At 39.7% G+C, this 27,962-nt stretch overlaps 2 protein-coding genes across 12 annotated transcripts in view; both read left to right on the top strand.

The window, feature by feature from the left end:
- The window catches only part of GOLGB1 (golgin B1), an 86,533-nt gene extending 85,095 nt beyond the window's left edge, over positions 1–1,438 (top strand). For all 10 annotated transcript variants that reach the window (XM_082394819.1, XM_082394829.1, XM_082394827.1 and 7 more), the window contains one exon: positions 20–1,438. In XM_082394819.1, coding sequence (XP_082250945.1) covers positions 20–154 — 135 coding nt within the window. In that variant the 3' untranslated portion in view covers positions 155–1,438. The remainder of the gene's footprint in view (positions 1–19) is intronic.
- A 92-nt stretch (positions 1,439–1,530) lies between these two features.
- Positions 1,531–27,962, top strand: part of HCLS1 (hematopoietic cell-specific Lyn substrate 1) — a 50,469-nt gene continuing 24,037 nt past the window's right edge. For both annotated transcript variants that reach the window (XM_082394939.1, XM_082394938.1), the window contains exons 1-9: positions 1,531–4,592; positions 7,015–7,098; positions 7,669–7,742; positions 14,087–14,216; positions 16,178–16,288; positions 18,874–18,928; positions 25,711–25,821; positions 26,486–26,541; positions 27,342–27,411. In XM_082394939.1, the coding sequence (XP_082251065.1) occupies positions 7,015–7,098; positions 7,669–7,742; positions 14,087–14,216; positions 16,178–16,288; positions 18,874–18,928; positions 25,711–25,821; positions 26,486–26,541; positions 27,342–27,411 (691 nt within the window). In that variant the 5' untranslated portion in view covers positions 1,531–4,592. The remainder of the gene's footprint in view (positions 4,593–7,014; positions 7,099–7,668; positions 7,743–14,086; positions 14,217–16,177; positions 16,289–18,873; positions 18,929–25,710; positions 25,822–26,485; positions 26,542–27,341; positions 27,412–27,962) is intronic.

The raw sequence follows: 27,962 nt of genomic DNA, 5'->3' as shown, positions 1-27,962 counted from the left end.
TTTCAAATTTTCCTTTCAGACCCGGAGTGGTGCTGGCTGGAAGCGGGTCCTGCGTTCGCTATGTCATTCCCGGACACGGGTGCCACTGCTGGCAGCCATCTACTTTCTGATGGTTCATGTCCTACTCGTTCTATGTTTCACAGGCCATCTGTAAACCTAGTTCTCACCTTTTGGATCACTCCCCTCAGAACTTGGAATTCCCTCACCTCTAGCATCAAAACCATCAATTCCAATGGAACAATCTTCCCACTTACAGGTCCTCTCTCCAACTCTCCACAGAAAGTGCCTGCAAAAACAGAGGTGGATATGAGCACAGGTTAGAGCTGCAGGGACCAGTGAGTCTGCTTTCTTCTACTGTCCAGGGCCTGACACTTCTGCATAATCTGAGGAGGCCCCATAGTTGGTTATTGAGCCCAGTATTTGTTCAGATTTTTCAGGGCCCTGATCTTTTATGGTCCTATGAAAGATGCTGAGGAATGTCTTTCAGCCAGGAGGATGGTTCCAATAAACCTAATAATCAGAAGTCCAATATCATTTTGATTGATACTTTCTTTGTCTCATGTACCTTATATTTTCTCCTGCTTCAGAGGGAAGTTGAACCTGCCATAAACAATGGCAGGGGGAGTGTTCTGGGGAACATTATCTCATAGGATATCTAATTAGGTCTCTGGCAAAATGGAGCCAGAATAGAAGAACTCCCCAGGGCTTTTAGCTGTTGGATCACAGGGGAGGACGGCGTCTCTTTCCCTGGCTGTTCAGACATGATTGGAGTGAGAGTCATGGTCCTGGACTATAGGGTGAGGATCCCACTGCTTATCCCTTGATCACATGTGTACTAAGGTATTCAGTGGCCTGTGCCTTTCCTTTCACTGAAAGGCAAGAGGAACTGGCTGTGGACAGTGGGATTCAATTCTTGTCATTCGTGTGTTATCTGAATAAGCCTCGAATGTGGGCCCTAAGACAGTACACTAGGAACCAGTCCTAGGTGAGGCACTGACTGCCAGCCAGGGAGGTCTGACTGGTGTGACAACCACTCCTAGCCGCTTGAAGTACGAAGCTGCTTTGCTGTTGGTGACAGTTATTCCAGTTTCTCATTGCGTCGTCATCTGCCCTCTGCGGTAACAGAGAGCTGAGGAAAATGGAAGGAGATTACAGAGAAGACAAAATATTTAAATCCAAGCCTGAGAATGACAGCCGGGTTTTGAATTCCATTTGTGCCTATTCCCCACCTCTCCTTTCTCCAACCCTTACCCGTTGGTTATTTTCTCATTTTGCACATGTTCCCTGCCTGGTCTCACCACCCAGAGAGGAGAGAGAAAACTGGTGGACGGACTGATCCGCTCTAATCCTTTGTTCTGTGGTGACCAAATCATGGTCACAGCAACCCAGGAACTTTCCTGAACAACTGTAAAATAATAAAATTATTTTCAGAATGAAATACTGTGGTGGCGTGTAAATGCATGTATACACAGTTGCTTACATATATGTGTTTGCATGCTGAGGAGAGGAAGGTACATAGAGGAAGTAGGGATGGAGTAGCCAGGAATTTACCATAGGAGTAGAAAGCTCTGCATATCCAGGCTTCATTCTCACTGGCCAGCATCTGGCTGCTTGCGTCCTTCTAGCCTTAGCTGCTAGACCCCAGGGTGGTGAAGCGGAGTAAGGAAATTCCATCCTAATACTGAACCAAACAAGCTGGGCCTTAGGGCATGAGATTCATGCAGGTTTTTGCCTGGGCCTGGGAGAACTGTCTGGTGCATATTGAAAACATTTTGTCCCTAGGGATCCCTCTGGGTAGGAGTGGGGGAAGGGAAGTCTCATAGGGGGAAAGCAGGATGGGCATTATGATGTGTTTATATCAAGTCACTGCTTGAGAAATGCTAGCTCACTTTCTCAAGGTGCAATAAGTAAATTGAACCACGTCTATCTGGCTTTAAGGCCCCATGCTTGCTATGTCTCACTGCCTCTCATCAAGAGTGAACTTGGGGGACTTCCCTGGCGGTCCAGTGGTTGAGACTTGTGCTCCCAATGCAGGGGGCACGGGTTTGATCCCTGGTCAGGGAACTAAGATCCCGCATGCCACACGGTGCAGCCAAAAAAAAAAACAAAAGAAAAGAGTCAACTTGGGACAGTTGCTAAGGAGAGATGGACTTGATTGTTTTTTAATTTTATTTTATTGAAGTGTAGTTGAGTTACAATGTTGTGTTAGTTTCTACTGTACAGCTAAGTGATTCAGTTATACATATTTTTCATATTCTTTTCCATTGTGGTTTATTACGGGATATTGAATATTGTTCTCTGCTATACAGTAGGAACTTTTTGTTTATCCATTCTTTATATAATAGTTTGCATCTACTAATCCCAAACTCCCATCCCTCTCCCCCCCACCCCCTTGGCAGCCACAAGTCTGTCCTTTATGTCTGTGAGTCTGTCTCTGTTTCGTAGATAAGTTCATTTGTGTCATATTTTAGATTCCACATATAAGTGATATCATATGGTATTTGGCTTTCTCTTTCTCACTTACTTCACTTAGTATGATAATCTCTAGGTCCATCCATGTTGCTGCAAGTGGCATTACTTCATTCTTTTTTATGGCTGAGTAGTATTCCATTGTATATATGTACCACATCTTGTTATCCAAGATGGGCTTTCTCGTCATCTATGATTAAATTCTATGATTTCTCTAAACAGCTGTATCTGGATGGTGTATCACAATATCTGGTCTGATCATTTCTATTTTTGACCCAAAATTAGGACTCAAAATGTTCTAAAAGATTTTTTTTTCCTTCTACAAATTTACTCTTCCTTAAAATAATTTTGGTGCTGCCATAATAAATAGGTTATGAAGTAGGAGAAATAATCAGTTGATCTCCATGCTAAGCATAGAATCCTTAGATTTGGAAGTGACTAAAGTCTTACGTTCCTAATGCAGAAATCCCCTCCTCTGTATCTTGGACAAATTTCATCCATTATCTCTTTGAATCCACTGGGGAGCGCACAACTGAGCAAATCAGGTCAGAACTCCATGTCAATCAAGATTAGGAGAGGCTTGGTCAGATAGAGTAACAAACACCCCCAAATTCTCAGTAGCTAAAACAGCAATTATTTTTTAGGATTATTTTTTAGTCAAAGACTCCCAAGTCCCTCACACAATGGATGGAGCTCTACTTGTATTGTCATTCTTAGTTGGGGACCCTCTCACTTCAGGGACCTAGGCTGCCAGAGGAGCCACTCTGGAGAGTTGCAGGTTGCCTTGTGTCTACTGCGAAAAAAATGCACAACCTAAAAGTTGAGAATTATGTTTTATTTGGCAGACAAAACTGAGGACTTAAACCCGGGATGCAGCCTCTCAGATGCTCTGAGGGACTGCTCTGAAGAGATACGGGAGGAGCCAGGATATATAGGAGTTTTTGCAAAGACCAGATAGTCGGAACTTCAAAAGATTACTGTTAATGAAAGAAAAACAGATATCTCAAGTTGATGAATTTTCTGTGTATGGGAAGAGATAAGAGTCTGGGCTCATTGATATGCACCTTAGCTATCTAGGGCCAGTGTCCTGTTCTTTCCCATCCTGAGTCCCCTCAGGCATCACCCGTGGCTTGATAGCTGCAGCATCCTTTATTTACTGATAATGACAGGCAACATTTTTTTCATTCACACTTGGTAAGCAGCGGACAAAGGAGCATAGCAAAGCTTGCGCTGGTCTTGAAGTCTCACTTCAAGTCTCACTTGATGTTTCACTTCTTACATTTCACTGGTCAAAACAAAGTCACCTGAGCAAGTCTGACTTCAAGAGGGAAGGGAGGGGCAGCAAATCTTACAGAACAGTAATACAGAATACCACAGAGACCTTCCATCATCTGGTACCACCTAGTTTTTTCAGACTTCTTCCTACTACCTGGGACCAAATCTTTCTGAATTAGCTCACACTCCTCACTGCCCCCTAAACAATCTCTGAACTTTCCTCCCTCCATGTCTTGCCTTTCCCCTATGAGTTATGCCCTTCCATCATTTGATTGATCAATGTTTATTTGAACATCTACTGTATGCAAACCCCAGTTTTTAGTACTGTGCGTAATGTGGAAGTGACTTTCTTTTTAAATGTTATCTTTCAAAATCACATAAAAATCATTTTTTCCATTAAACCTTTCTTGATTCCTTCAGCCCATACCAAATTCTCTAAATTTCTTCAATATAAACAGATACAGTTGTCCACCTCTTTAGGACACAAATGCTGTTGTACAGAATTCTTCTATGTGTTTTCTAGTTGAATGTTTTGCTCCCCTGACCAGATTATAGACTCTGAGAGTAAGAGCAGCACTTTCTTATGACCTCTGGAACCCTCAAAGCCTTGCAAAAGAGTAAGCACAGAGCATTTAATCCTTATTTATTTCAATGCCTCAGCAGAAGGAACTGACTCAAACTTCAGGAAGTAGCTGTGAAGACAGGGTAGCAGGAAATGACAGAAAACCTGAATACGGAACTGAAGCAGCAGCTCAGAGTTTCTTGCTCTGAAGTGGCAGCAGCTAGAGAGGAGCCGAGTGTCTACTTGAGGAGCCGAGAGCTTAGAGCAAACGCTTGCACGGTTGAAGGTGGGTACTCTGGGCAGTGGGAAAGTTGGGGAGCACAGGACAGGAGTTGAAGTGAGAGGACTCTGCCTGGCTTTTCGTCCTCGCTGAGAAGTGAAGTCCCTGCTAGTAAGCTGCTAACCTTTCATGGCCAGAAGGCCGGCCTGGGTGTGAGGGGTTGTGGATAACAAGCATCTGGGGATGGAAACAGCAGGGAGACGCTGGAGCCCAGGGAATGCGATCCAGCAGCCATCCAGGACCCCTGGTTTCTGCCGACAATCTACAATCCTCTCTAAGGCCCGATGGTCCTAGGCACTGAGCTGGGAGGAGGACCACTGGAGATGAGACAGTCTCTGTCCCTGGAGAGCTTATGGTCTAGCAGAGAGACAAAACCCACAGGAGACATTGCAACAGATCAGGAAGTAGTAGTAGCTAGCGTACACCAGTGCTGAGAACCAAGTGCCAGATGAAGGTATGGCGGTTCGATTAGGGCTAGTTTCTCTGATTGTAGGGTCACAGGATCCCAGAATGTTAGAAATGGAGGGGACTTGATGAATTAGCAAGGTTAACCTCTCCATTTATTTTCCATTGGGAAAAACAGTATCAGAGATGTTCAGTGATTTACCAAATTATTTAAGTTAATATTTGTAAATTGCCTAACCTGGTACCTGGCAAATAAGTACATACCCTCTCTACTTTGACTCCCTAACCCATATTCCCACAGAGCTGGGTAGTCTGACTCTCTGTCCGTGTACTTTACTCAGGCAGCCTCAAGAAGAGGCCCTCGATTGTGCCTGATATGCTGGCCACCAGGCCTCACCGACTTATTCTCTGGTCTCCCACCTCTATATAGTACCTCTTGGCTTCCCTATTTCCGGCCAGTAGCTCAAGCATACTAAATTGTCTCTGTGTCAGAAACCCTTCCCTCTGTTTCAAAAATACATGAGGATGGCAGGCTTATGGGAGAGTCAAGCTGAGACCTGGGAGGAACAGCAAGAAAGAGGACAGGACCATCGGTCCTCACTGCTTCCTTATTGCTCACGAATATTTCAGAAACTTCTCTTTTCCAGTTTTCTGTGTGAACTCCTTTTGTTGCGGAGCAGCCCAGGAGCCAGGACCGTAGGTCTTATCTACGTGCCCCCCTTGCATTACTGTTGCCCCACAGGGGAAGGCAGAGCTGCTCTTGGCAGTGACTCATCCCACAGTCCATCTGACTCGGTCCGTACTTCCCCAGTGTCCTCTTTGCATCTTGTTAACCAATCTACCCCCCAGATTTCCCTTGGACTGGTTTCCAAGGGGTTTTTCAAAGAGCTGGAGAAGGGTGGAGTTTTCAAGTGGAAAGGAGAATTGGAGAGTCTGAGCACCTCTCTGGAGAGACTGGAGTGTCTTAGGAGTGGTTGTAAGAAGGGCTCGTTTAAAAGACAGTAAAGAGTGTGGGGAAGGAGTCTGAGCAGGGAAGGGTGGGCAGGGAGTTGCCAGCCAGCAAGTGGTACCGGGGTCAAGAAGTCTCAGCACCAGAAGAGATGAGCATTGTCTGTTGTTTCCTCTCCACACCAAGATCCAGGATCCCACAGACGCAGAGCACCTGTGCAGCTCCTCGTGCAGGGCCGGCAGGGCAGCAGAAACACTGGGGATGCCCTAGCGGAATAACAGCTTGGCACCCCCTCAAAGCGGTGTTCTCTAAATATTTCTTTAACATTTATTTAGTTAATAAAAGTCAAATAATTCTTAATGTTCAAAACAAGGGACTTATTGCATGCTCTTTTTTGAACCAGCTATCTACTTTCAAAGTATAACTAAACTGTTTTTAAAAATTGAACAATAAATGAATTATTCTCAGCAAATAATGCTTCCCCACGCCTTGTTCAGTTGAGGAATTTCAGCTGAGTGCCCCTACTGACACACAGCTGTGCAGTGGCCAGTCTCAGAGTGGAGGTTGGAAAAATTCTCAATGGTGTTTAGCAGGTTGTAGAGAGGAGTGTAGATGTTCACATTATCAAGAGCTGGACAAATATATATCTCAAGAACTGTGAAAGAAGTTATATGTAGATACCTGAGTGAAATGATGCTGTAATTCCAGGGGTGTTCTAACATCCCTCATTGATTACCTCTTCAAGCCACTAGCTGGCTGGCCTCTTGACACAAGTGAAGAATCTCAGCAATTTTGACACCCGGGTTATTTAGTATTACCTACACTCATGATGACTTCTGTCCAGACTAATGAGCCCAGGCCACATTAGTTTGTCTTAAATAAATCCACATCCCCCTTCCTCTAACTGAGAAAAAGTGCTTTCCTAAAACTTCCATCTGCTTTGCCTCAGATTCTATTTTCTTCTAAGAAAAAAATAGCATGAAACTTTGGCTGCTATATCATTGACTTCAGCATTCTTGTTTTCCCTCTTCTTGATTTTTTCACCTAATCATTCCCATTTTCTGTCACCCTCAGATGTGGAAGTCTGTAGTAGGTCATGATGTATCTGTTTCCGTGGAGACCCAGGGTGATGATTGGGACACAGACCCTGACTTTGTGGTGAGTGTGGAAATAGCTTTTCTTGGACAATGAAGGGCAGTGGGCAGGCATGTGGGCCACTCTGTAACCCTTGAGGGGGCTTAGAAAAAGTTTGGGACTGGGATAGCCCTCATGGTGGGACTGCCTGGCAGGACAGTTTGCTGTCATGAGTGGGGCCTGCATGATAGCCTGTGCTGAGGATGGAAGGAGACAGGTGCAGAGGAGTTTGACATTGTGATTGACAGACTATGGCAGGCTATGCTGAGGGAACAGGTTAACTGGGTGTCCTTTGGCCTGTGAGCCAGGATTTGATCTGGACATGTATAATTTGGGGGAATTTGGAAGTTGTAGGAGACCTAAAGAAGAAAGTTTGAGGGATGCAGAGTAGAAAGGGAGGTTTCAGAGCTCACCAGCTTAATTTTAACATGGGGGCCTGGGTGGGATAAGCACAGAGAGGAGTCTGAGTAAAGTCTGTGAGTGCCGGAAGCAGCTGATGCAGGGGACGTGGGGGGCATGTGTGTCAGCTGTGTGGCCTCTCTCAGCCTGGCACATTTCTTGCCATCACTTATTGCTGAGTGTTGTCTTTTGTAGAATGACATCTCTGAGAAGGAACAACGGTGGGGAGCCAAGACCATCGAGGGCTCTGGACGCACAGAGCACATCAAGTAAGTACCAAAAGGACTGGGAGGAGGGAAAGAGGTATGGGAAGAGCCCAAGGAAAACTTGGAGACTCAGGAGAAGGTGAGGGGGGAAGGAAAGAGGGAAATTCCTGTCTGTGTGTCTTTGCTTTTCCTTCAGTCTGTCCTCATGTGTCCCTTTGGGTGTCATTGTGTATTTGTTTCATGTCTCTCCTCTTATTCCCCCAACCCTATTATCTGTCTTTTATTTCTAACCACTCTGATATTTCCCCAACTGTGTCTATTATTTTAACTGTTTCTCTTCTGTCAGTAAGGCATGAGGAATTCAGAGAGGGAAGTGCTGAGCTTGTATCATTTACTATCTATCTATTCACATAAATATAAATGTGTGTCTGGATTGTAGGGTGACTTCTGATGGGCCAAGGAGGATTCAGTAGAATGTCAAGGTAAAGAACTCAGAATAAATGCTGTAAAATGAGGACAATATCAGGTCCCATACCTAGTCTAATTGACTTTTAAAATAAAAATTTGTGTTTGGCTACTTAATAGAAGTAGGAAGCCATGAATGGTAATATGAAGAAATATGACACTTGGAAAACCTGTTGATGTATAGGGATCTTAAAGATTATAACCCAGTATTTTACCAGAAAAAAAAAAGCAAAACAAACAATAAACTCTGATACCATAACAGAAAAGGAAGTTACTCACAGACAAATCCAGGGGTTTCTGTGGGATATATTGTGTATTAGGATTGAGAGATTCTCTCTTCTTTAATAATCCACGGATTATTTGGGATCATCTAACCAGGGCTGTTTGCTTTGGATAGTGTCAGAATGTCCAATAGACGCAATAAACAGTATAACAGGAGCAAAATTAAAAAGTAAATAAATTGGCAAAATTAATCTTTTTAAGCTCCATTTTAACTCCCCTCCCCCACAAACAGCAGTGTTTTTACCTCATTTTCTTCTAGATTTTAAAAAGTGTCAGTGGATTATCACATGGCACAAGCAACATACTATGAAAACCTGGCACATGTTTATACAATTTGATAATATTCAGTACTCCGCAGTGTTGTTTAATCAGACATAAATGACTTATTTCAAGTAACTGTAATGAATATCATATTTAAAGAAAGTAGGCAATTCTGGAAGCAGTTGGAAAGCAAAAACATGGAATTGGGTCATGCAGGAAGCTTCTCTGATGCTCCTCTGCAGGCTCATCAATGCCACCCAAATTAAGACGTCTTTCCTTTTCTGAGAAAAGGCCGCTCAGTCCTAGTATCCTGAGAACTGTTAAGATAAGCATACAAACTCTCCTTGTACCTTTCCCCTCCCAGTGCCTGTCTTATGCAGAGTAGGAGTAGGACATTTTAAAGAAGACTCCTAAATCCCTGCCATGATCTTACGGAAAGAGCTGGAGTTTGGATATCAGATAGATTCAGATTCAATTCACAGCTCTACCATTAATAGCAGTGTGAGTTAGACATACAGCCTCTCTGAAACTCAGCTTATTTATTTATCAAATGGGGATAATAATAGCTACCTGGCAGGTGTATGGTTAGAATTCAGTGAACTAGCATATAGCAAAATCTAGTGCAGTACTTAGCACCACTTAGCAGCTCAATAATGCTATTTCTCTTTCCTGTTAATATAGATTAGTTGAATCAGATTTTCTTCCTAAAAACCTAAAAATAAACATGTAAACAGATGGAGATCTTCCTTCTTCCTAAGTGGCGTTTACCTGAACTGTTGTGTTACACAGTCCAGTGTATATATTACTCTGACTGGTGACCCCTGGAGTTGTAAAATGTGGTGACCCTGGGTGTTTCCTTATTAGCCTAACTGAATCTATATCTGATAGAATAAATGGTGGAGACATTTACACAAAAACCCACTGCCCTCCCGTTTACCCAGGCTACTGAGGTATAAAAGCTCAGTCTCTGCTAGTAACTAACCAGGTGATCCTGGACAGGTCACTTCCCTCTCTGATTCCCAGTCTTACCACTGGGATCAAAAAGACCTCTAGAGGACCTTCCAGTAGTAAGCCTCCAATACTCTGGGATTCTTTCTGGCTAGTGTGGGCTAGGACAACCTTTAAGGTCAGATGGGAATCACTAAAGTCCTTGGAAAGGAGGGGAAGTTGAACGGGAGAACAGTAGCTGCAGAGCTCAGATGACTCAAAGCAGGAAAAGGAAGTGATTGTGGTTCTCATTAATCTCACTACCATCCCCCACACCATGATCTTTCTTTTTTAAGTCTGCCTAAAATATATTTAGTTTGGGGAATGGTTTGGTAATTTGGTGAATAGTTCAAATGATCCTATCCATCCTTCATCTATTGTGTAGAGAAGTCCTGGGCCAGGCGGCTCCAAGCAGCCTAGTGTTTCCAGGAGCTGCCAGGTTTTCAAGGGCTCTTGCATTTTCTCCATCTTCTTCTCCCCACTTTTGCTCGCTTGCCCATGTGCCTCTTTACAGTCGATATACCCCCACCCCCACCCCTGGCTGGATGTAAACACTGATCTGCTTCTTGTCACTACAGATTAGTTTTGCCTATCCTAGAATTTCATGTACGTGGAATAATATAGAAGGTATTCTTTTGTGTCTGTCTCCTTTCACTAAGCATAATATTTTTGAGATCTATTCATGGTCTTGTGTATATCAGTCTTTTGTTCCTTTTTAATGTCAAGTAATTTTGTGTTGTACAGATAAACCAGAGTTTGGTTTATTAGCCTGTTGATGGACATTTGGGTCGTTGACAATTTGGGACTATTACAAATAAAGCTGTCATGAACATTTTGATCCAAATCTTTTTGTTAACATATATTTTTACTTCTCTTGGGAAATACCTAAAAGTAGTAGAATTCCTGAATCATATAAAAAGTGTGTTTTAACTTTTCAAGAGACCAGTAAACTGTTTTCTGAAAGAAACATTTTTTTACTCCTACAAATAATGTATGGGTTTCAATTGCTCCACATCTTTGTCTATACTTGTTATTGTTAATATTTTTAATTTTAACTATTTTTGTAAGTGTGTGGGGATTTCAATTTGTATTTTTCTGCTGCCTAATTTTATTGAGCATCTTTTCTTGTGCGATTCATACATCTTTATTTATCTTCATTTTGAAGTGTCTATTCAAATCTCTTCCCCACTTTTAAAGTGGGGTCTTTGTATTCTTATTGAGTTTTAAGAGTTCTTTATATATTCTGGATAAAAGTCTTTTGTGACATATGTGTTTTACAAATATTTCCTTCCAGACTGTAACTTGCCTTTTCATTTTATTAATGGCTTCTATTGAAGATCAGAAGATATTAATTCTGATGAAGTCTAATTTATCAAAATTTTTTATGGTTAGTGCTTTATGTGTCTAAGAAACTTTTGCCTACCTCAAACTGTGAAGATTTTTCCTATGTTTTGTTCTAAAAGATTTATAGTTTTAGCTTTTACATTTAAGTCTATGATCTATTTCAAATTTGCTTTTGCGTACAGTGTGAGGCAAAGATTGAGGTTCATTTTATTTCCATAAGGATATCTCATTATTCCAACATCGTTAAAAGACTAATCTTTCCCCACTGACTTACCTGGCATCTTTGACCATGTACATGAGGGTCTATTTCTAGACTATTTTATTGATTTATATGTCTGCTCTGACCCACACCATACTGCACTGGTTGTTGTAGCTTTATTGTACTGCATTTTTTATTGCAGTCATGAAATCAGGTAGTCCTTCTCCTTTGCTCTCCTTTGAAAAAAAAAACACTTTTTACTATCCTAGGACTTTACATTTCCACATACATTTTAGAATTAGCTAGTCAATTCCTGCAAAAATGCCTGTTGGTGTTTTGAATGGGATTGCACGGAATCTATAGATCATTTTAGAGAGAACTCACATCTTAATAATCTTGAGTTTTCCAATCCATGAACATGGGATATGTCTCCATTTATTTAGGTCTTCTTTAATTTTTTCAGAAATGTTTTTCAGTGGTCACATCTTGCACATATTTTATTTTATTTTTGCACATATTTTATTAATAAGTTATGCTCAAATATTTTGTGTTATTTCATGTGATGGTAAGTGGTATTTATTTTTAACTTTAAATTTCCAAATGTCTGTGACTAGTATGTAGAAATAAAATTGCTTTTAATAGTGATCTTGTCTCCTGGTACCTTGCTAAATATACCTAATCGTTCTAGTAGCACATTTATGTAGATTCCTTAGGATTTTCTACAACTATGATCATACTGTCTGTGAATAAAATCTTACAGTCTGTCACTCACTTTTGTGCTTTTACTTTTGTAATAAAAACAAAAAAATCTGTTCCTTCTCTTAGCTCATCTTTGAGGTCCTGGGTGTCACTTGGTTTCTATAAACTGTATTGCTTCATCAATTCCAAGGTATTTTAAGCCTTAAAATAGGCATCTGAGAGTTAATGTGTTAAAAGTTTCTTAGGTATGCCAATTAGGACATTGAATTACAATTTTTTTTCCTTTCTATATTTCCACCTGATCACTATTTTCATACATTAATTATCTTTGTATTGTCAGAGCCTAATGGTGCCTCACACTCAAAAAAGTTTAATATTTATTTAATAAAGGAATAATATAACTAACACATTTATAGTGGCTTCAGCTATATTCTGAAGAATTTGGTAAGAAGTTGGTCTTCGTTGGCCCCAACATTTTCATTCAAATTATATTATCTATTGTCATGATTCTCTGACTAACCTCATTGTTATCTATTAGGTGAATATTCCTGAATCTCCTTTTCTAATCCCGTTTAAAAACTTGTTTCAACTATAATACAGTTATGATCCATGTAACAGTAATTGGATTTATTAAAACTTTGCTAATTTTTCCCATTTGAAAGTAATGTTTAGTCCCATTTTCTTCATTCTTCATCTGAACACTTTGGTTGGGAAATATTGGTCATTTACCTGTTCTTGGAACCAATAACTTTTCTGACACTGACAGTTCTAAAGTGTTGAGGCTGTCGAACTAGCAACACAGGATCTCTGCCTTCACTGCTGCCAAAGGGTTTAGAGCAGGCACAGGAACAGAGGGTTCTTCCAGCTGTTAGCTTAATTTCATCTGGCTCAAAGCCAGTTTTCTAAAATTAACTTTGACTAAAGCTGAGAAGGCTTTTAAAAAAGACCTCTGTTGGGCTTATACTACAAGGCCACAAGATGGATCTATTCTTCCATGAAAGAGGAGACTTTCGGCTGTGAGATGGCCATTCTACCTGTAACCAATATATCTGGTTTTTCTGAGCTAGTGAAGTCCCAGGAACATCACTATCTCAGTTTCCTAAACCTCCATTTCTTGCTGCAGGAAGTCAAATTTTTTATTTAGGGTTCTCTTGCCCAAATGTTTCTCAGAATCCCCGGTGGTCCTTATATGTGTCCAAGTATCAGTCCTGATTGTCACTTATTGGTGCTGGTGTTGGTTCTGGTGCTGAGCTGTCACTTCTTATCTTCAGCCAAAACAAATACAGAGGTATTCTCTACCCACATGGTAGAGATGAAAGTGAAGTAAGAAAGAGAATGCCTCCTTTTGGTGTTACGTTCTCTTAAGGACAGAAGTGTCCCAAATCAAGGTTATTTGAGCCTTAAAGTTTTGCAACAATTAGTGATGAGAGTGAATTTTATTAGTGAGCCCCTTTTTTAGTTTTTAGTTCTCTCAGGAATTAGATATAGGGGCAGTGTGAAGGGCATTCATTTTTGACAAGAAGAGACACAAAATACTTAATGTATAGATAAATTTCCCAATGCTGCATTTTTCATAATCATCGTTTTTAATGACTTCCTCATGTGCCATTGAAAAGTAATATTGCAATTTACTTAACTATTCCCCATCTTTTCCATATAAATTGTTTCTTGGTTCTTGCTATTAAATACAATGTTTCAGTGAATATCATTAGACATTAAGCTTTGCCATATTTAAAACTATTTCCTTGGGGTAGACTTCTAGGACTAGAATGTGTGGGTAAAGGGTATATGATTAATATCTTTGTGCTTCTTGAGGTAGAGTACCGAATTGTTAAACAACAAATCCATTCAGAGAGGAAAATAACTTTTCGGTTGCTAGAATATAGGTAACACTGTCCTCTAATATTTAGGAACATGAGACTAAATATCAGAAGGTTATTTAGTGAGCAAAATAACAGACTAGAAGAAATACTATTGGCTTATGGAGAGTTTATATCAGGCTATATATGCAGACCACACTAACCTCCTACTCCCAGACCCAACACAGGTATACTTTGGGGGCTATTGCTAAAAATGAACAGAACACACTGCAAGATTTCAATTTTTCTGCGAAGGAGGGTTCGTTGACATCTCTGTGCTAGATGAGTCTCTGTGATGTGGTTACTTCCAGCATTCACCAGCTGAGGAACAAAGTGTCAGAGGAGCATAATGTTCTCAAGAAGAAGGAGATGGAATCAGGGCCCAAAGCATCCCACGGCTACGGAGGTCGGTTTGGGGTGGAAAGAGACCGAATGGACAAGGTGAGTTGAAAGGGGGATATTTGCTTTAAAAAAGTAAATAAATGAATTGATTCATTTGTTGGTTTTATGGTTTAAAACTTATTCAAAAGTAAAATATTCATTTGGGTTTTAATAGAGAATGTCCACATATTATTTGTGTCATTTTCCCCCTGATTTCAACACATAAAATATAGATGATGGAAAATGGGAGCCAAGAATTTAGAAGGGCTGGCCTAGTGTAGACCCAGCCACACTGTAACTCCTAGACTAAGGACACACACATAGAGAAGGGGAAAATATGTTTTAAAATCATTTACTGCTTTTAAATGGATGTGTATTATATCTCTGCTGCAACTTCTCTTACTGTTTTCTTTACTGTATATTTAGTGTTCTTTTTGTACATATTTTATACATCACTTAATATGATTTGCACATAGATGTGAAAAATATTTATGTGACTTTATCTATTAGATGTCCTCAAATATATTATTATTTTTCCTTTATCCATTAGATACTATGAAAGTATGATAAAAAGAAAGCCTGTATGTTGAATCGTATTTTTCCATTGACTTTCCTAACCTCAAAGATAAAGATATAGGACTTCCCTGGTGGTGCAGTGGTTAAGAATCCGTCTGCCAATGCAGGGGACACGGGTTCGATCCTGGTCGGGGAAGATCCCACATGCTGAGGAGCAACTAAGCCCATGGGCCACAACTACTGAGCCTGCGTGCCACAACTACTGAAGCCTGCGCACCTAGAGCCCATGCTCTGCAGCAAGAGAAGCCACTGCAATGAGAAGCCCGTGCACCACAACAAAGAGTAGCCCCCACTTGACACAACTAGAAAAAGCCCGCACGCAGCAACAAAGACCCAATGCAGCCAAAAATAAATAAATAAATAATAAATAAATTTATTTTAAAAAAAGATAGAGATATATTCCTATAAGAAAAAAAATTTAATCTCCAAGGAGAAAAAGCAATTTAATGAAAGCTGTTAGTTCACCCTTTTGTCATTGTGTAAAGTGCAAAGTAGGCATTGTATTCTCTCACAGAATTCCTAGGAAAGAGTAAAATAGATAAGCAGTCATTCATTCTGGAATTCAGCAAACAAAGTTGACCTACACAGACCCAAAAACACTGCAAAATGAGCTCCCAGGAGCTCATATAGGGCAGTGCTTCACATCAATCTCTGTATTAATATTTATCCCAGCATGGAATCGGAAATACAGGAGGAAGAAGAAACTTTCTAATTTCTTCTTAGTTGAGACTCTGCAAGGTATCACTATTTGGTTTGAAGTATTATTCAATTCCAAGATTATTAAAGCATCCATATCCAAATATTAAAAGAGACATACCTTTCAAAACCAAGTAGAAAATGGTAGATGGTGAAAAAAGTGGAGGGGAATAAAAAACAGTTAAATTATATGCCATCTTGGACTACTCATGGTGTTGTCTACCAGCCCCCTTTGGTATAAGGAGTCAATCACTGTTAATATCAGGGCTCAGGCTGCACTTCTGAACTCTGATGGTTGTGTAGGAACAAAGATCCAGAACAAAAGCACCTGGCTGTGTTAAATATTCAATCTGGGCTATGGCATCTAGTCAGTCCCCTTAGGTGTCTCCCCAGTAACTACCCTCATTTCTATTTTGATGCACAAAGCCCTTGTTTCACCCTCTTTTTAAGCAGTGGTTTAAACACTGCCCTGTCTATGTAGTCTCTATCCTTCTGGTTCCCAACCCATCCTATGGGAGTTTCCTAAATGATGGGCTCCTAGTGGTATTAAAGAAGAGTCAGGATGTGCAAGGTTCCAGAAAAAGTCATCTTGCTCTCCCATCACACATTCCTCGGCACTCTGTCAGAGATTATCAGTGTGACCTAGAATGGAATTTCTTGTATTCTTACATCCCATCCTATCTCTGATCATTTTATATTTTCATGGTCATTTTTATCTTCTCACTCATTCTGACCTTGATTTTTCTCAGAGTGCTGTGGGCCATGAGTATGTTGCTGAGGTGGAGAAGCACTCTTCTCAGACTGATGCTGCCAGAGGCTTTGGGGGCAAATACGGAGTTGAGAAGGACAGGGCAGACAAGGTAAGTGACAACTCTCTCCCTGTGCCACCCAACTCAGATCATGTGGGACTACCAACAATCACCTTGAATGTAGGTCTATGCTTCTCCTGTGGAAAGATGGGGCAGTGGCCTCAAGGAGGGTCCATCATGAGGATGGCTCCCACACCTCCCTCAGCAAGTTCTTTGGTGCCGCTGTTGGAGGCCACATGCTGACCTGAAAGGTGTTCATTTAAAAGAGACAAAGACTCTCAAACTCTGAATAAGGAATCCCTAAGCCTTTGTTTTTTTTTCCCCCCCCTGCATTTTATTTAATTAATTAATTTATTTGTTTATTTTTTAAACATCTTTATTGGGGTATAATTGCTTTACAATGATGTGTTAGTTTCTGCTTTATAACAAAGTGAATCAGCTATACGTATACATATATCCCCATATCCCCTCCCTCTTGCATCTCCCTCCCACCCTCCCTACCCACCCCTCTGGGTGGTCACAAAACACCGAGCTGATCTCCCTGTGCTATGTTAAGCCATTGGTTTTATCATACCTGTACGCATGAAGAGAGAAGAGGAAATTCCAAAGCTCCTCCTTTGGTCTAATATGAAAGCCTTATAAATATTTATGCCTTTCAGGAAAACAGACATATCAGCTGAAATATTATTACAATGGTAGCAAATTATCAAGTAAAACAACTAATTAAGGTTACAATGTTTTTAGAAGGTGAAGGTTACTTTTCATAGGACTTAGTACTAACTCCTTGAAGTCCAGGTGTTTTAAAGACTCCTTTGTACAAAAAAGTAGTAATAGTTTTAAAGAGAGAAAGAGAAAAAGGACAGCATGATTACAGATGATAGAGTGGTCCGGGGAGTACGACTGATAACTCATTCATGTTCTCATTTTCACACCTTAGTAGATTGGATTCTCTGAGCTCATTCTTTATGGGGCAGAGTAGTGTCCCTGCCTGGCAGCAGCACACAGAGGGGACATCTCCTTCACAGCTAGCTGAGATTTTGTTTGTTTGTTTGTTTGTTTAACCTGCAGTTGTTAATAAGTGGGCCTGAATCCTTAAAGCTAAGTGTTAGAGTGTTATTTGAATTGTAGGGGTAAAAAAACCAGAAAAGTTCAAAACATACTGTAAGGTAAAGGAAAAGCACAGAGGATAATTTTTAAAAGCAGTAATGGAATATGGAGCATGTAATGTTCTCTAATCAGGGTGAAGTTTCTCTTCCTTCTTGGCTCCCCTCCTGCCTTTGCCTAATCTTTCACTGTTCTTTCTTTCAACTCCTGCCTCACCAGCCACAAACCGAATCACTTTAACAATCAGTGTGTCTTGTAAATCAAGAAACAATACATACTAATAACTTTTTATTTTATAAATTTATTTATTTTTGGCTGCGTTGGGTCTTCATTGCTGAGCATGGGCTTTCTCTAGTTGCGGCGAGCGGGGCCTACTCTTTGTTGTGGTGCGCGGGCTTCTCATTGCAGTGGCTTCTCTTGTTGCAGAGCATGGGCTCTAGGCGCATGGGCTTCAGTAGCTGTGGCACGAGGGCTCAGTAGTTGTGGCTCTTGGGCTCTAGAGCACAGCCTCAGTAGTTGTGGCCCACGGGCTTAGTTGCTCCGCAGCATGTGGGATCTTCCCGGACCAGGGCTCGAACCTGTGTCCCCTGCATTGGCAGGCGGATTCTTAACCACTGCACCACCAGGGAAGTCCCATACTAATAACTTTTAAAATGCAAAATCTAGACTTGCTTAGGGACCTATTACTGAGCCATATGGGGACATAGCTAGGTTAGATATTTGCCAACATATCCAGTCCCAAAGCAGCTAGCATCCAGATTCTCCTGGTTGCCTCTCATCCCACCAAAATCTACATCTCTGGGTTTCCACTGTTGTGTAAAGAAAGAGAAGAGGCACAGTATAATCAGTCAGTATAGGATGATATCTCTTGCATGTGCACAGTGCTGCTTTATAGTTTACAAGGCAGTTTTCTAGCTATTATCTCATTTTAGTTTCATGAGACTTAGGAAGAAAAACACTGATTTACTGAGTGCCCACACTTTATGTATCTGGCCCCATATAGTCCTCACAATATGCCAAATAAGTTGGAATCATTTTACAGTTGAGGTTAATAAGGCAGGTATACCTATTTTCATTTCATATTTAAAGGGCCCAAGGGGGACTTCCCTGGCGGTCCAGTGGTTAAGACTCTGCACTTCCACTGCAGCGGGGGCACGGGTTCCATCCCTGGTCAGGAAATTAAGATCCCACATGCCTCCGTGTGGCCAAAAGAAAAACAAAACAAAAAATAGAGGCTGAGGCTCAGTAATATTAAAGGACATACCTAAAGTTACACAACTACAAATAGGAAAGGTGGGGTTGGGGTTTGGATCTAGAGCTATCTGTGTCCAGGGCCCATGGTCATTGGTTTGTAGCACACTGCCTTTATACCAGCCTGTCAGGGTACTGTCTGTTTCTACATTGAACCCCCATACTCAGCTCTGAGCCCCTATAACTAACCCCTGGGCTGAGCTATAGGTGTAAGGGTAAGCGAGAGAGGGAGAAAATGTTCATCTCTGACTCTAATCGATTCTCTCTCCTTTTCTCCGTAGTCAGCTGTTGGCTTTGATTACAAAGGAGAAGTGGAAAAACACACATCTCAGAAAGGCAAGGACCCTGCACTTCAGCCTTAGCAAGCTGACTGCCAGACTGCTCAGACCTCAACTCCCAGCAGCCATCATCGACACCCTTTAGTTCCATGGCCCAGCTCCCTGCTATTTTATTTTATTTTTAAATCCAAGCATGTACTTGCTTCTTTTTTTCTCCTATATTGCTTTCTATGAGCTTGGTCAAGTTTTCTTTAGTCCCATTTCCCCTCTAATGGATCAAAAATAGGATATTATACTCCTTTATTTTAGGAAGTTATTCCTAAGTTTTAATGTGCATCTGCAGCTTAAGTTTAAAATTAATCACTCTCTCTTCCTGAGTAACACAGGAAATGAAGAATAATTTAATTACATTTCTTCTACATTCTACAGTCTTTGTACCAACTGAACAATTGTTTAGTATATCGATTACATGTGTTTGTTTTTAAACCCTACAAAAATTATTCATTATTATTACTAGGTGAAGGCTTATTTAAATTGACCAACATATTTACCAGTTTACTAGCTCATCATTGTTTATAATATTTCATTGTTTCCTCCTTGCTTCTTCTATTCCTTCTTGCTAGAGATATCCTTTGGTAATTCTTTCAGTGAGAGTCTATGAGAGAACTCCCAGGCTTTGTCTGAAAAAAAAATTTAGTTTGCTCCATTCTTCATTGTTATTTTCCCTTCATCATGTTGAAGATACTATTCCATCATCTCTGGCATTTCTCTTGGGTTAGTCTAATCATCAGTCCTTTGTACATAACATGTCTTGTCTCTCTGTTTTTGTTTTGTCTCATGAAAATTTTTCTTTTTGTCTCTGATATCTTGAAATATCATCAGGCTATACCTAGGTGTTGGATCTATTTTTATTATTCTACATGAGACTTATTGCTCCTCTTCAACCTGAGAATTAACTTTCAATATGAAAAGTTCTCGGGCGTTTTCTCTTTAGATAGTGTCTCTCCTCTCTTCTCTTTTATTCTTTCTTCTGGAACTCAGATGTAATGTATTAGAACTTTTTATTCTCTTCTCCATCTCTCTCTCTCTTTTAAAAAAGACTTTATGTTTTCAGAGCTTTTTAGATTTATGACAAAATTGAGAGGAAGGTACAGTCCTGCACCCATACATGCATAGCCTCCCCCATTATCAACATCACTGACCAGAATGGTGTGTGTGTGTGTATATATTTTTTTTTCTTTTTTCTTTTTTCTTTTTTTTGTTTTTTACCAAGGATGATTCTACACTAACACATCAAAGTCAGCCAAAGTCCATTGTCTCTATAGTTTTGCGTTTTACAAGATATTATATGGTTGGAATCATATACCATGTAGCCTTTCCAGATTGGCTTCTTTCACTTAGTAATATGCATTTAAGTTTCCTCTATGTCTTTTCATAGCTTGATAACTCATTTCTTTTTGCTGAATATTATTCCTTTGTCTTGAGGTACCCCAGTTTATTTATCCGCTCACCTACTGAAGAACATAGTGGTTGCTTCCAAGTTTGGGCGATTATGAATAAAGCTGCTATAAACATCTGTGTGCAGGTTTTTGTGTGGACCTACATTTTCAACTCCTTTGGGTAAATACCAAGGAGTGCAATTGCTGGATCCTGTGGTAAGAGTATGTTAAGTTTTGTAAGAAACTGCCAAACTGTCACTCAAAGTGGCTGCACCATTTTGCATTCCCACCAACAATGTATGACAGTTCCTGTTGCTCCACATCCTCACCAGCATTTGGTGTTGTGAGTAGTCTGGATTTTGGCCATTCTAATTGGTGTGTAGTGTTATATTATTGTTTTAATTTGCATTTCCCTGATGATATATGATGTAGAGCATCTTTTCATATGCTTATTTGCTATCTGTATATCTTCTTTGGCAAGGCATCTATTAATATATTTGGCCTATTTAAAAAGTTGGGTTGCTTGTTTTCTTACTGTTGAGTTTTAAGAATTCTTTGTATATTTAGGGTAACAGTCCTTTATGACATGTGCCTTTTGCAAAGACTTTCTCCCAGTGTAAGGCTTGTCTTCTCATTTGCTTGACATTGTCTTTCACAGAGCAAAAGTTTTTAAAATTTTAGTGAAATCCAGCTTATCAATTATTTCTGTCATGTGTTGTGTCTTTGGTGTTATATCTAAAAAGGCATCACCATACCAAAGGTCATCTAGGTTTTCTCCTATATTATCTTCTAGGAGTTTTATAGTTTTGCATTTTACATTTAGGTCTATGATCCATTTTGATTTAATTTTTGTGAAAAGAGAATTTTTGTAATGCATGTATCTAGATTCATTGTTTTTTTAATCTGTGGATGTCCACTTGTTCCAGCACCATTTGTTGAAAAGACTATCTTCTCTTCATCGTGTTACCTTTGCTCCTTTGGCAAGCATCAGTTAACTATAATTATGGAGGTCTATTTCTGGGCTCTCTGTTCTGTTCCACTGATTTATTTGTCTATTTTTTCACCTCTACCACACTGTCTTCACTACTTTAGCTTCATAGTAAGTCTTAAAGTCTGGTAGTGTCAGTCTTCTAACTTTGTTCTCCTTCAATATTGTGTTGGCTATTCTGGGTCTTTTGCTTCTTCATATAAACTTTAGAAACTGTTGATCCAAAAAATAACTTGCTGGGGTTTTGATTGGGGTTGCACTGAGTCTATGGATCAAGTTGGGAAGAACTGACATCTTGACAACATTGGGTCTTCCTATCCATGAACGTGGAATATCTCTCCATTCACTTAGTTTTCTTTGATTTTGTTCATCAGAATTTCATAGTTTTCCTCATTTAGATCTTATACATATTTTAAGTTTATACCTAAGCATTTCTTTGTTGGGGTAGTAATGTAAATGATATTGTGCTTTTAATTTCAAAATCCACTTATTTGTTGCTTGTATATAGGAAAGCAATTGACTGTTGTATATTAACCTTGTATCCTGCAACCTTGCCATAATTGCTTATTAGTTTCAGGAGTCTGTCAATTCTTTTGGATTTTCTACATAGACAGTCATGTCATCTGTGAACCAAGACAGTTGTGTATCTTCTTTTCTAGTCTACATACTTCTTCTTTTCTTGCATTATTGCATTAGCAAAGACTTCAAGTACAATGTTGAAAAGGAGTGATGAGACAGGCCATAGTTGCCTTGTACCTGATCTTAGTGGGAAGGCTTTAACTTTATCACCATTAAGTATGATACTAGCTGTAGAGTTTTTGTGGATAGTCTTTATCAAGTTGAGAAATTTTCCCTCTATTTCTAGTTTACTGAGAATTTTTATTGTGAATTGTGTTGGATTTTGTCAAATGCTTTTTCTGCATCTATTGATATGATCATGTGATTTTTCTTTTTTTCTTGTTGATGTGATGGATTATGCTAATTTATTTTCAAATGTTGAACCAGCATTGCATACTTAGGATAAATCCCACTTGGTCATGGTAGATAATTATTTTTATACATTGTTGGATTTGATTTGTTAATATTTTGTGGAGGATTTTTGAATCTGTGTTCATGAGAAATACTGGTCTCTAGTTTTCTTTTATTGTAATGTCTTTGTCTGGTTTGGGTATTAGAGTAATGCTGACTTTATAGAACAGTTGTGAAGTATTCCCTGTGTTTTATCCTCTGAAAGAGTGTGCAGAGGACTGGTATAATTTCTCCCTTAAATATTTGGTGGAATTCACCAGTGAACCCATATGGGCCTGGTGCTTCCTGTTTTGGAAGATTATTAATTATTGATTCAATTTCTTTAGTAGATATAGGCCTTTCAGGTCATCTGTTTCTTTTTGTGTAAGTTTTGGCAGTTGTGTCTTTCAAGGAACTGGTCCATTTCATCTAGGTCATCAAATTTGTGGGCATAAAGTTGTTCATAGTATTATTTTATTATCCTTTTAATTTCCTTGGAATCTGTTGAAATGTAGCCTCTTTCATTTCTGATATTATAATAATTTATGTTCTCTCTTTTTTTCTTTGTTAGCCTGACTAGAGGCTTATCTATTTTATTGATCTTTTCAAAGAATCAGCTTTAGGTTTCCTTGATTTTCTCTATAGGCTTCTTGTTTTTAATTCCATTGATTTTTTTGCTTCAATTCTTATTTCTTTTTTCTGCTTACTTTGGATTAAATTTGTTCTTCTTTTTCCAGTTTCCTAAGGTGGACACTTAAATTGTTGATTTTAGGTCTTTTTTCTTTTCTAATATTTGCATTGCTTTTCCTTATGCACTGCTTTCACTGCATCCAAAAATGTTTGATAAGTTGTGTTCTTGATGTCTCTTAATTTCTCTTCTCTATCTCCATCTCTTCATCTCCCTGTGTTGTATTCTGGGTAACTCCCTTGGATCTATGTTAAGTTCTCTAACTCTCCCTTCAGCTGTATTTAATTATCATTTAAGCTGTCCACTAAATTTTTTAACTTTATTTCATGTATTTTCATTTGTGAAAGTTCCCTTTGATTCTATTGAAAATCTGCTGATTCCTTTTCCATAATGCCCTATTGCTTTCACTATGTTTTTCACCCTTCTTTAACTCTTTAATTATTTTTAAAGTATTCATTTTATAATTTCTTTCACATTGTTATATTATTTGCAGTTCTTGGGGGTGCTAATTCTTCTGTTCAGTTAATCTGTTTTCCCTCATGGTTATTTATTTTTTTGATGGTTTGTAATTTTTGTTTGCAAATTTATTTCAGTGGGGGGAAAGGGATATTTGTTTTATGAGAGTTTTATGTGCCCTGGGTTGAGAAGTTTCCCATCAGAGAAACTTTGCCTTTATTTCTGTCTGAGTTCTAGGGGTTTTAATAGTAATAGATCATGTTTTCTTTATGATTTTTGTTTTCTATTATGAATTCAATTTCTTAAATAGATACAGGTCTATTCAGTCTTCTGATTTTTTCTTAAGTCAGTTATGGTATAGTGTGCTTTTCAAGGAATTTTTCCATTTTTATCTATATTTTCAAATATATTGGCATAACTTCATTTATAGTATTCCCTTATTTTCTTTTTAACCTCTGTAAGATCTGTAGTGATATGTTCACTTTCACTTCTGATATTGTTAATTTGTGTTTTTTTCTCTTTTTAATTATTTTTGCTAGAGATTCATCAGTATTATTTTTTATTAATTTCAAAGAAGTATCTTTTGGCTTTGCTCATTTTCTCTATTGTTTACTTGTTTTTAAAATTTTATTGAATTCTGCTCTTATCTTCATTATTTTTTCTTTCATTTTAATGTGGGTTTAGTTTGTTCTTTCTGTAGCTTCTTAAGGTAGAAACTTAGATAATTGATTTTAAACCTTTGTTTACTGTATGGGCTCTTAAAACTATATATTTCCCTCTAAACACTGTTTTTGCTACATTCCACAATGTCATGCATATTTTAATTTTCATTCAGTTCAAAACATTTTCTAATTTTCCTTTTCATTTCTTCTCTGACCCATGAGTTATTTAGAAGTGTGTTGCTTATTTTTCAGGTACTGGGGAAATTTTCTAATTTTATTGTTATTAACTTCTAATTTAATTCTATTGTGATCAGAGGATATGTTATCTCATATTCCAATCTTTTGAAATGTATTGAAACTTTTTATAAGGACAAGCATGTGGTCTATCTTGGTGAATGTTATATGTGCATGGAAAAAAATGTGTATTATGCAGTTTGGGGGTGCAATATTCTGTAAATGTCACTTAGGTCTTGATAATGTTGTTTGGGCCTTTTATAATTTTAGATTCTTTTTGTCTAAATTTTCTATTAAATAATGAGAAAAGAGTGTTAAAATTTTCAACTATGATCATAGATTTGTCTATTTCTCTTTCTGCTTTGCTTCATGAGTTTTGATTCTGATAATAGGTTTATACCAGTATATGTATTCCTGATGAATGACAAATTGCACTCTTATCATTGAGTTATGTCTCTCTTATCTTTTATAATGCATTTTGTCTTGGGGTCCATTTTGTCTCATATTCATGCCATCCTTCTGTGGTATATATTTTCCTACATCAGTATTCAATTAATTTCTTAGCTTAGAATTTCTGTATAATATAAGCAGTATGAAACTGGGTATTTGTATCCCACACCTTCAGGTGTAGGCTTGGAGTTTCCAAGTCCCATAGGTAAAATTTCCTTCTCCAAATGCTAAAAAAACCTACAATTCCTCTCACTATTTCCCTGGACAGGTGAGTAGACTTTTTCTAGAATTCTTTTATAGGAGTGGGCAGAACTTTACTTCCTGCTCTCCAGCTACCTGTTCTTATAGAAAGTAGAACCCCAGACCCTAGATCCTAATCCCTAGGCACTAAATTTGGGACTTAAAACAGCTTGGGTTTTCTATGTCAGCTCATAATTACCATCATATCAACTGTTTTGATTCATCTGTTTGTTTCTGGAGCTGGGAATTTTTTTCTTCTTTTCTTTTGAGATTCACTATTTAAAAAAAAAAAAAAGAGAGATTGCTCTATCTTTCTGACGTTGCTAAGTGTTTATATAGGATTAGGGAAAGGCATATATTTCATATGCATCTCTCTTTTTTTCTGAAAGTCTCTCCTTACATTCTCTATACTTTCTCCTTCCTTGAAGAAGAGAGAAAACTCAAATGATCTTCTCATCTTGGAATGGAAGTAAGGGAGGAGAGGAAAAGAGTGAACATTGTTTAAAGCTTACAAAAGTTGCTTAGAACAACATTTCTCTTTCATTTCCCAGTATTCAAGCCCCGCTCTCTTCCTGGGCCCCTATCACACTGCACCCATCCCTCCTGACTCCTCTCTCCCACAGCACTTCCCCATGGGCTGAGAGTGAGCTCTCACGACTGCTCCTTCCACCATAGATTACTCTCGTGGCTTCGGTGGCCGTTATGGGATAGAGGAGGACAAACGGGACAAGGCAGCTCTGGGATATGACTACAAGGGAGAGACAGAGAAACACGAATCCCAAAGAGGTAAGTTGGGATTGGAGAGGAGGGAGGTCACAGGGTACATGGAGCCCTCCTTCTGTCCCTGAAGGCTGACATGGAGGACCCAGAATATGAGGGGCAGGTATGCAGAAAGTGGTGGGATGAAGAGTAAGTGTACGTATATGGGGGTAGGTGGGAGGAGACCAACAGGGGTGGAGGGGAAAACAGCAAGCTAAGGAGCAGGACAGAGGAGGGTGACCAAAGAGAAGGGGTCACTGAGAAAGGGATGAAGACGGACAGGCTGGGTGATGGCAAGAGGGTGATTTGGCTGTAAGTCTTAGAGGCCCCTCTGCTTCACAGAGAGAAGGCCTTCTTCCCTGGGACACATAGGGGATGGCTGGGGGGCGCTCTTCAATTTTTCCTGTTTCTTCCCTTATATTTTCCCCTTTTCTGTCACTTCTTTCTTTTTGTTTCTCTCTTCCCATCTCTCATCCCTCCATTCTCTCTCAAGTGTTTTTCTCCCCATCCTTTTTCGTCTTTTCCCACCCATGCCTCTCTCTATCCTCTGATTTTCACACTTTCTCATTGATCTTTCTCTTTTCCTCATTCCTGTCTTCTGGTCTTCCTTCTCACTGCTCCCACTCCCTCTTCCCATACATTTCTAGCATTTTAACTCTTCTTATGACTCTCAGATCTTTCCATCCTGCAGATTATGCCAAGGGCTTTGGTGGTCAGTATGGCATCCAAAAGGACCGAGTGGATAAGGTAAAGCACCAGAACACCAGTGTCTTGAGAATGGTTCCCTGAAGTACATGGAGAAGAGTGAGAGGCAAAGCTGGAAAAAGGATGGGCAAAGCTAGGTGCCCTGCACTGTCCTCTTGGTGTCCTGCTCTCCCCATTGACTGCCCTCAGCATCTAAGGGGCATGTCTTCTGAAGCCTGAGCTTTTTTTTTTTTTTAATATTTATTTATTTTGGCCGTGCCGGGTCTTAGTTGTGGCACGCGGACTCTTAGTTGCGGCATGCGTGCAGGATCTAGTTCCCCAACCAGGGATCGAAATCTGGGCCCCCTGCATTGGGAGCATGGAGTCTGACCCACTGGACCACCAGGGAAGTCCCAGAAGCCTGAGCTTTAACTAAGGAGAGTGAAGGGAGGCAGAGAGAGACAGAGAAACAGAAAAACTCCAGGGAAAGGTATTCGAAATTTCATTGATTGCTTGGCATTGATTAACTCAATCAATAATTTCTTCCCACTCCATTCAGTCTTCCCCTACACCTCTTCATGTACTGGCCTGAGACCCTCCTGCATTCCAGGCAACTGGACTTAGAGATGTGAGATTCCAGGAACACTGAGCTTTTTAAAAGGAGAGCTAATCCCACCAGTCTAGAACTTCTTTACCCCTCCCTCTGCCACAAAACAACACTATTTGAATACCCTGTCTAACTATAGAGCATCAAAAGGTTAGGGAGACCTCCTATAGTGACCCAATCACCGATACTGCCTTCTGGATTATTACCACTCCCTTCCCCCTCCCCACCACTACACATACCGTTCTCTTACCTGCAGAGTGCTGTTGGTTTCAATGAAATGGAGGCCCCAACCACAGCTTATAAGAAGACAACACCCATAGAGGCTGGTGAGTTTTAATTCCCTTTCTCTGTGCTCTTCAACCTCTTCTCCCTTCTCGTTCTTTTTTCTTCCTAGACTACCTATTCCAAGCCTTTACCTACCTAGATTAGCTGAGGTAGATTTGACCCCTACCCTCATATTCCCAGATTCCCTCTCCTAGAAAAAATTAGGTTAAGTGGATATCTGAGTGACACTGGTGAAGAAACTGTAAGCAGAGAACAGAGGGAGGAAGGGAGGGAGCCATTTGGGAAGAACACATAGGGAAAGGAGCTTTGGATGGGGGATAGAGGGTAGATGATGGCCAGAGGGCATACAGATTTAAGAAATGTGGACAGGGAAGATGCAGGTTAGGAGAACAAGCCTTATGATTTAAAAAGGGCAAGAGTCTGAGATCACATGGCCTGGCTGTATGGAAATCTAGGCATCAGGGTTACCTTATCCTCCTATAATCCCCTTGTTCCTTCATTGATACCTCTTTACCTCCCTTTCCATGAGTCCCCTCTCTACCTACTCTTCTTTGGATATTTAACTGGTTCCTCTTCTTCATTCCAGTGCCAC

This window comes from Balaenoptera borealis (assembly GCF_965194805.1).
Source record: "Balaenoptera borealis genome assembly, chromosome: 5".
NCBI classification, from domain to species: domain Eukaryota; kingdom Metazoa; phylum Chordata; class Mammalia; order Artiodactyla; family Balaenopteridae; genus Balaenoptera; species Balaenoptera borealis.
The sequence above is the reverse complement of the archived record's forward strand: the minus strand, read 5'-3'. Positions and strand labels throughout refer to the sequence as shown.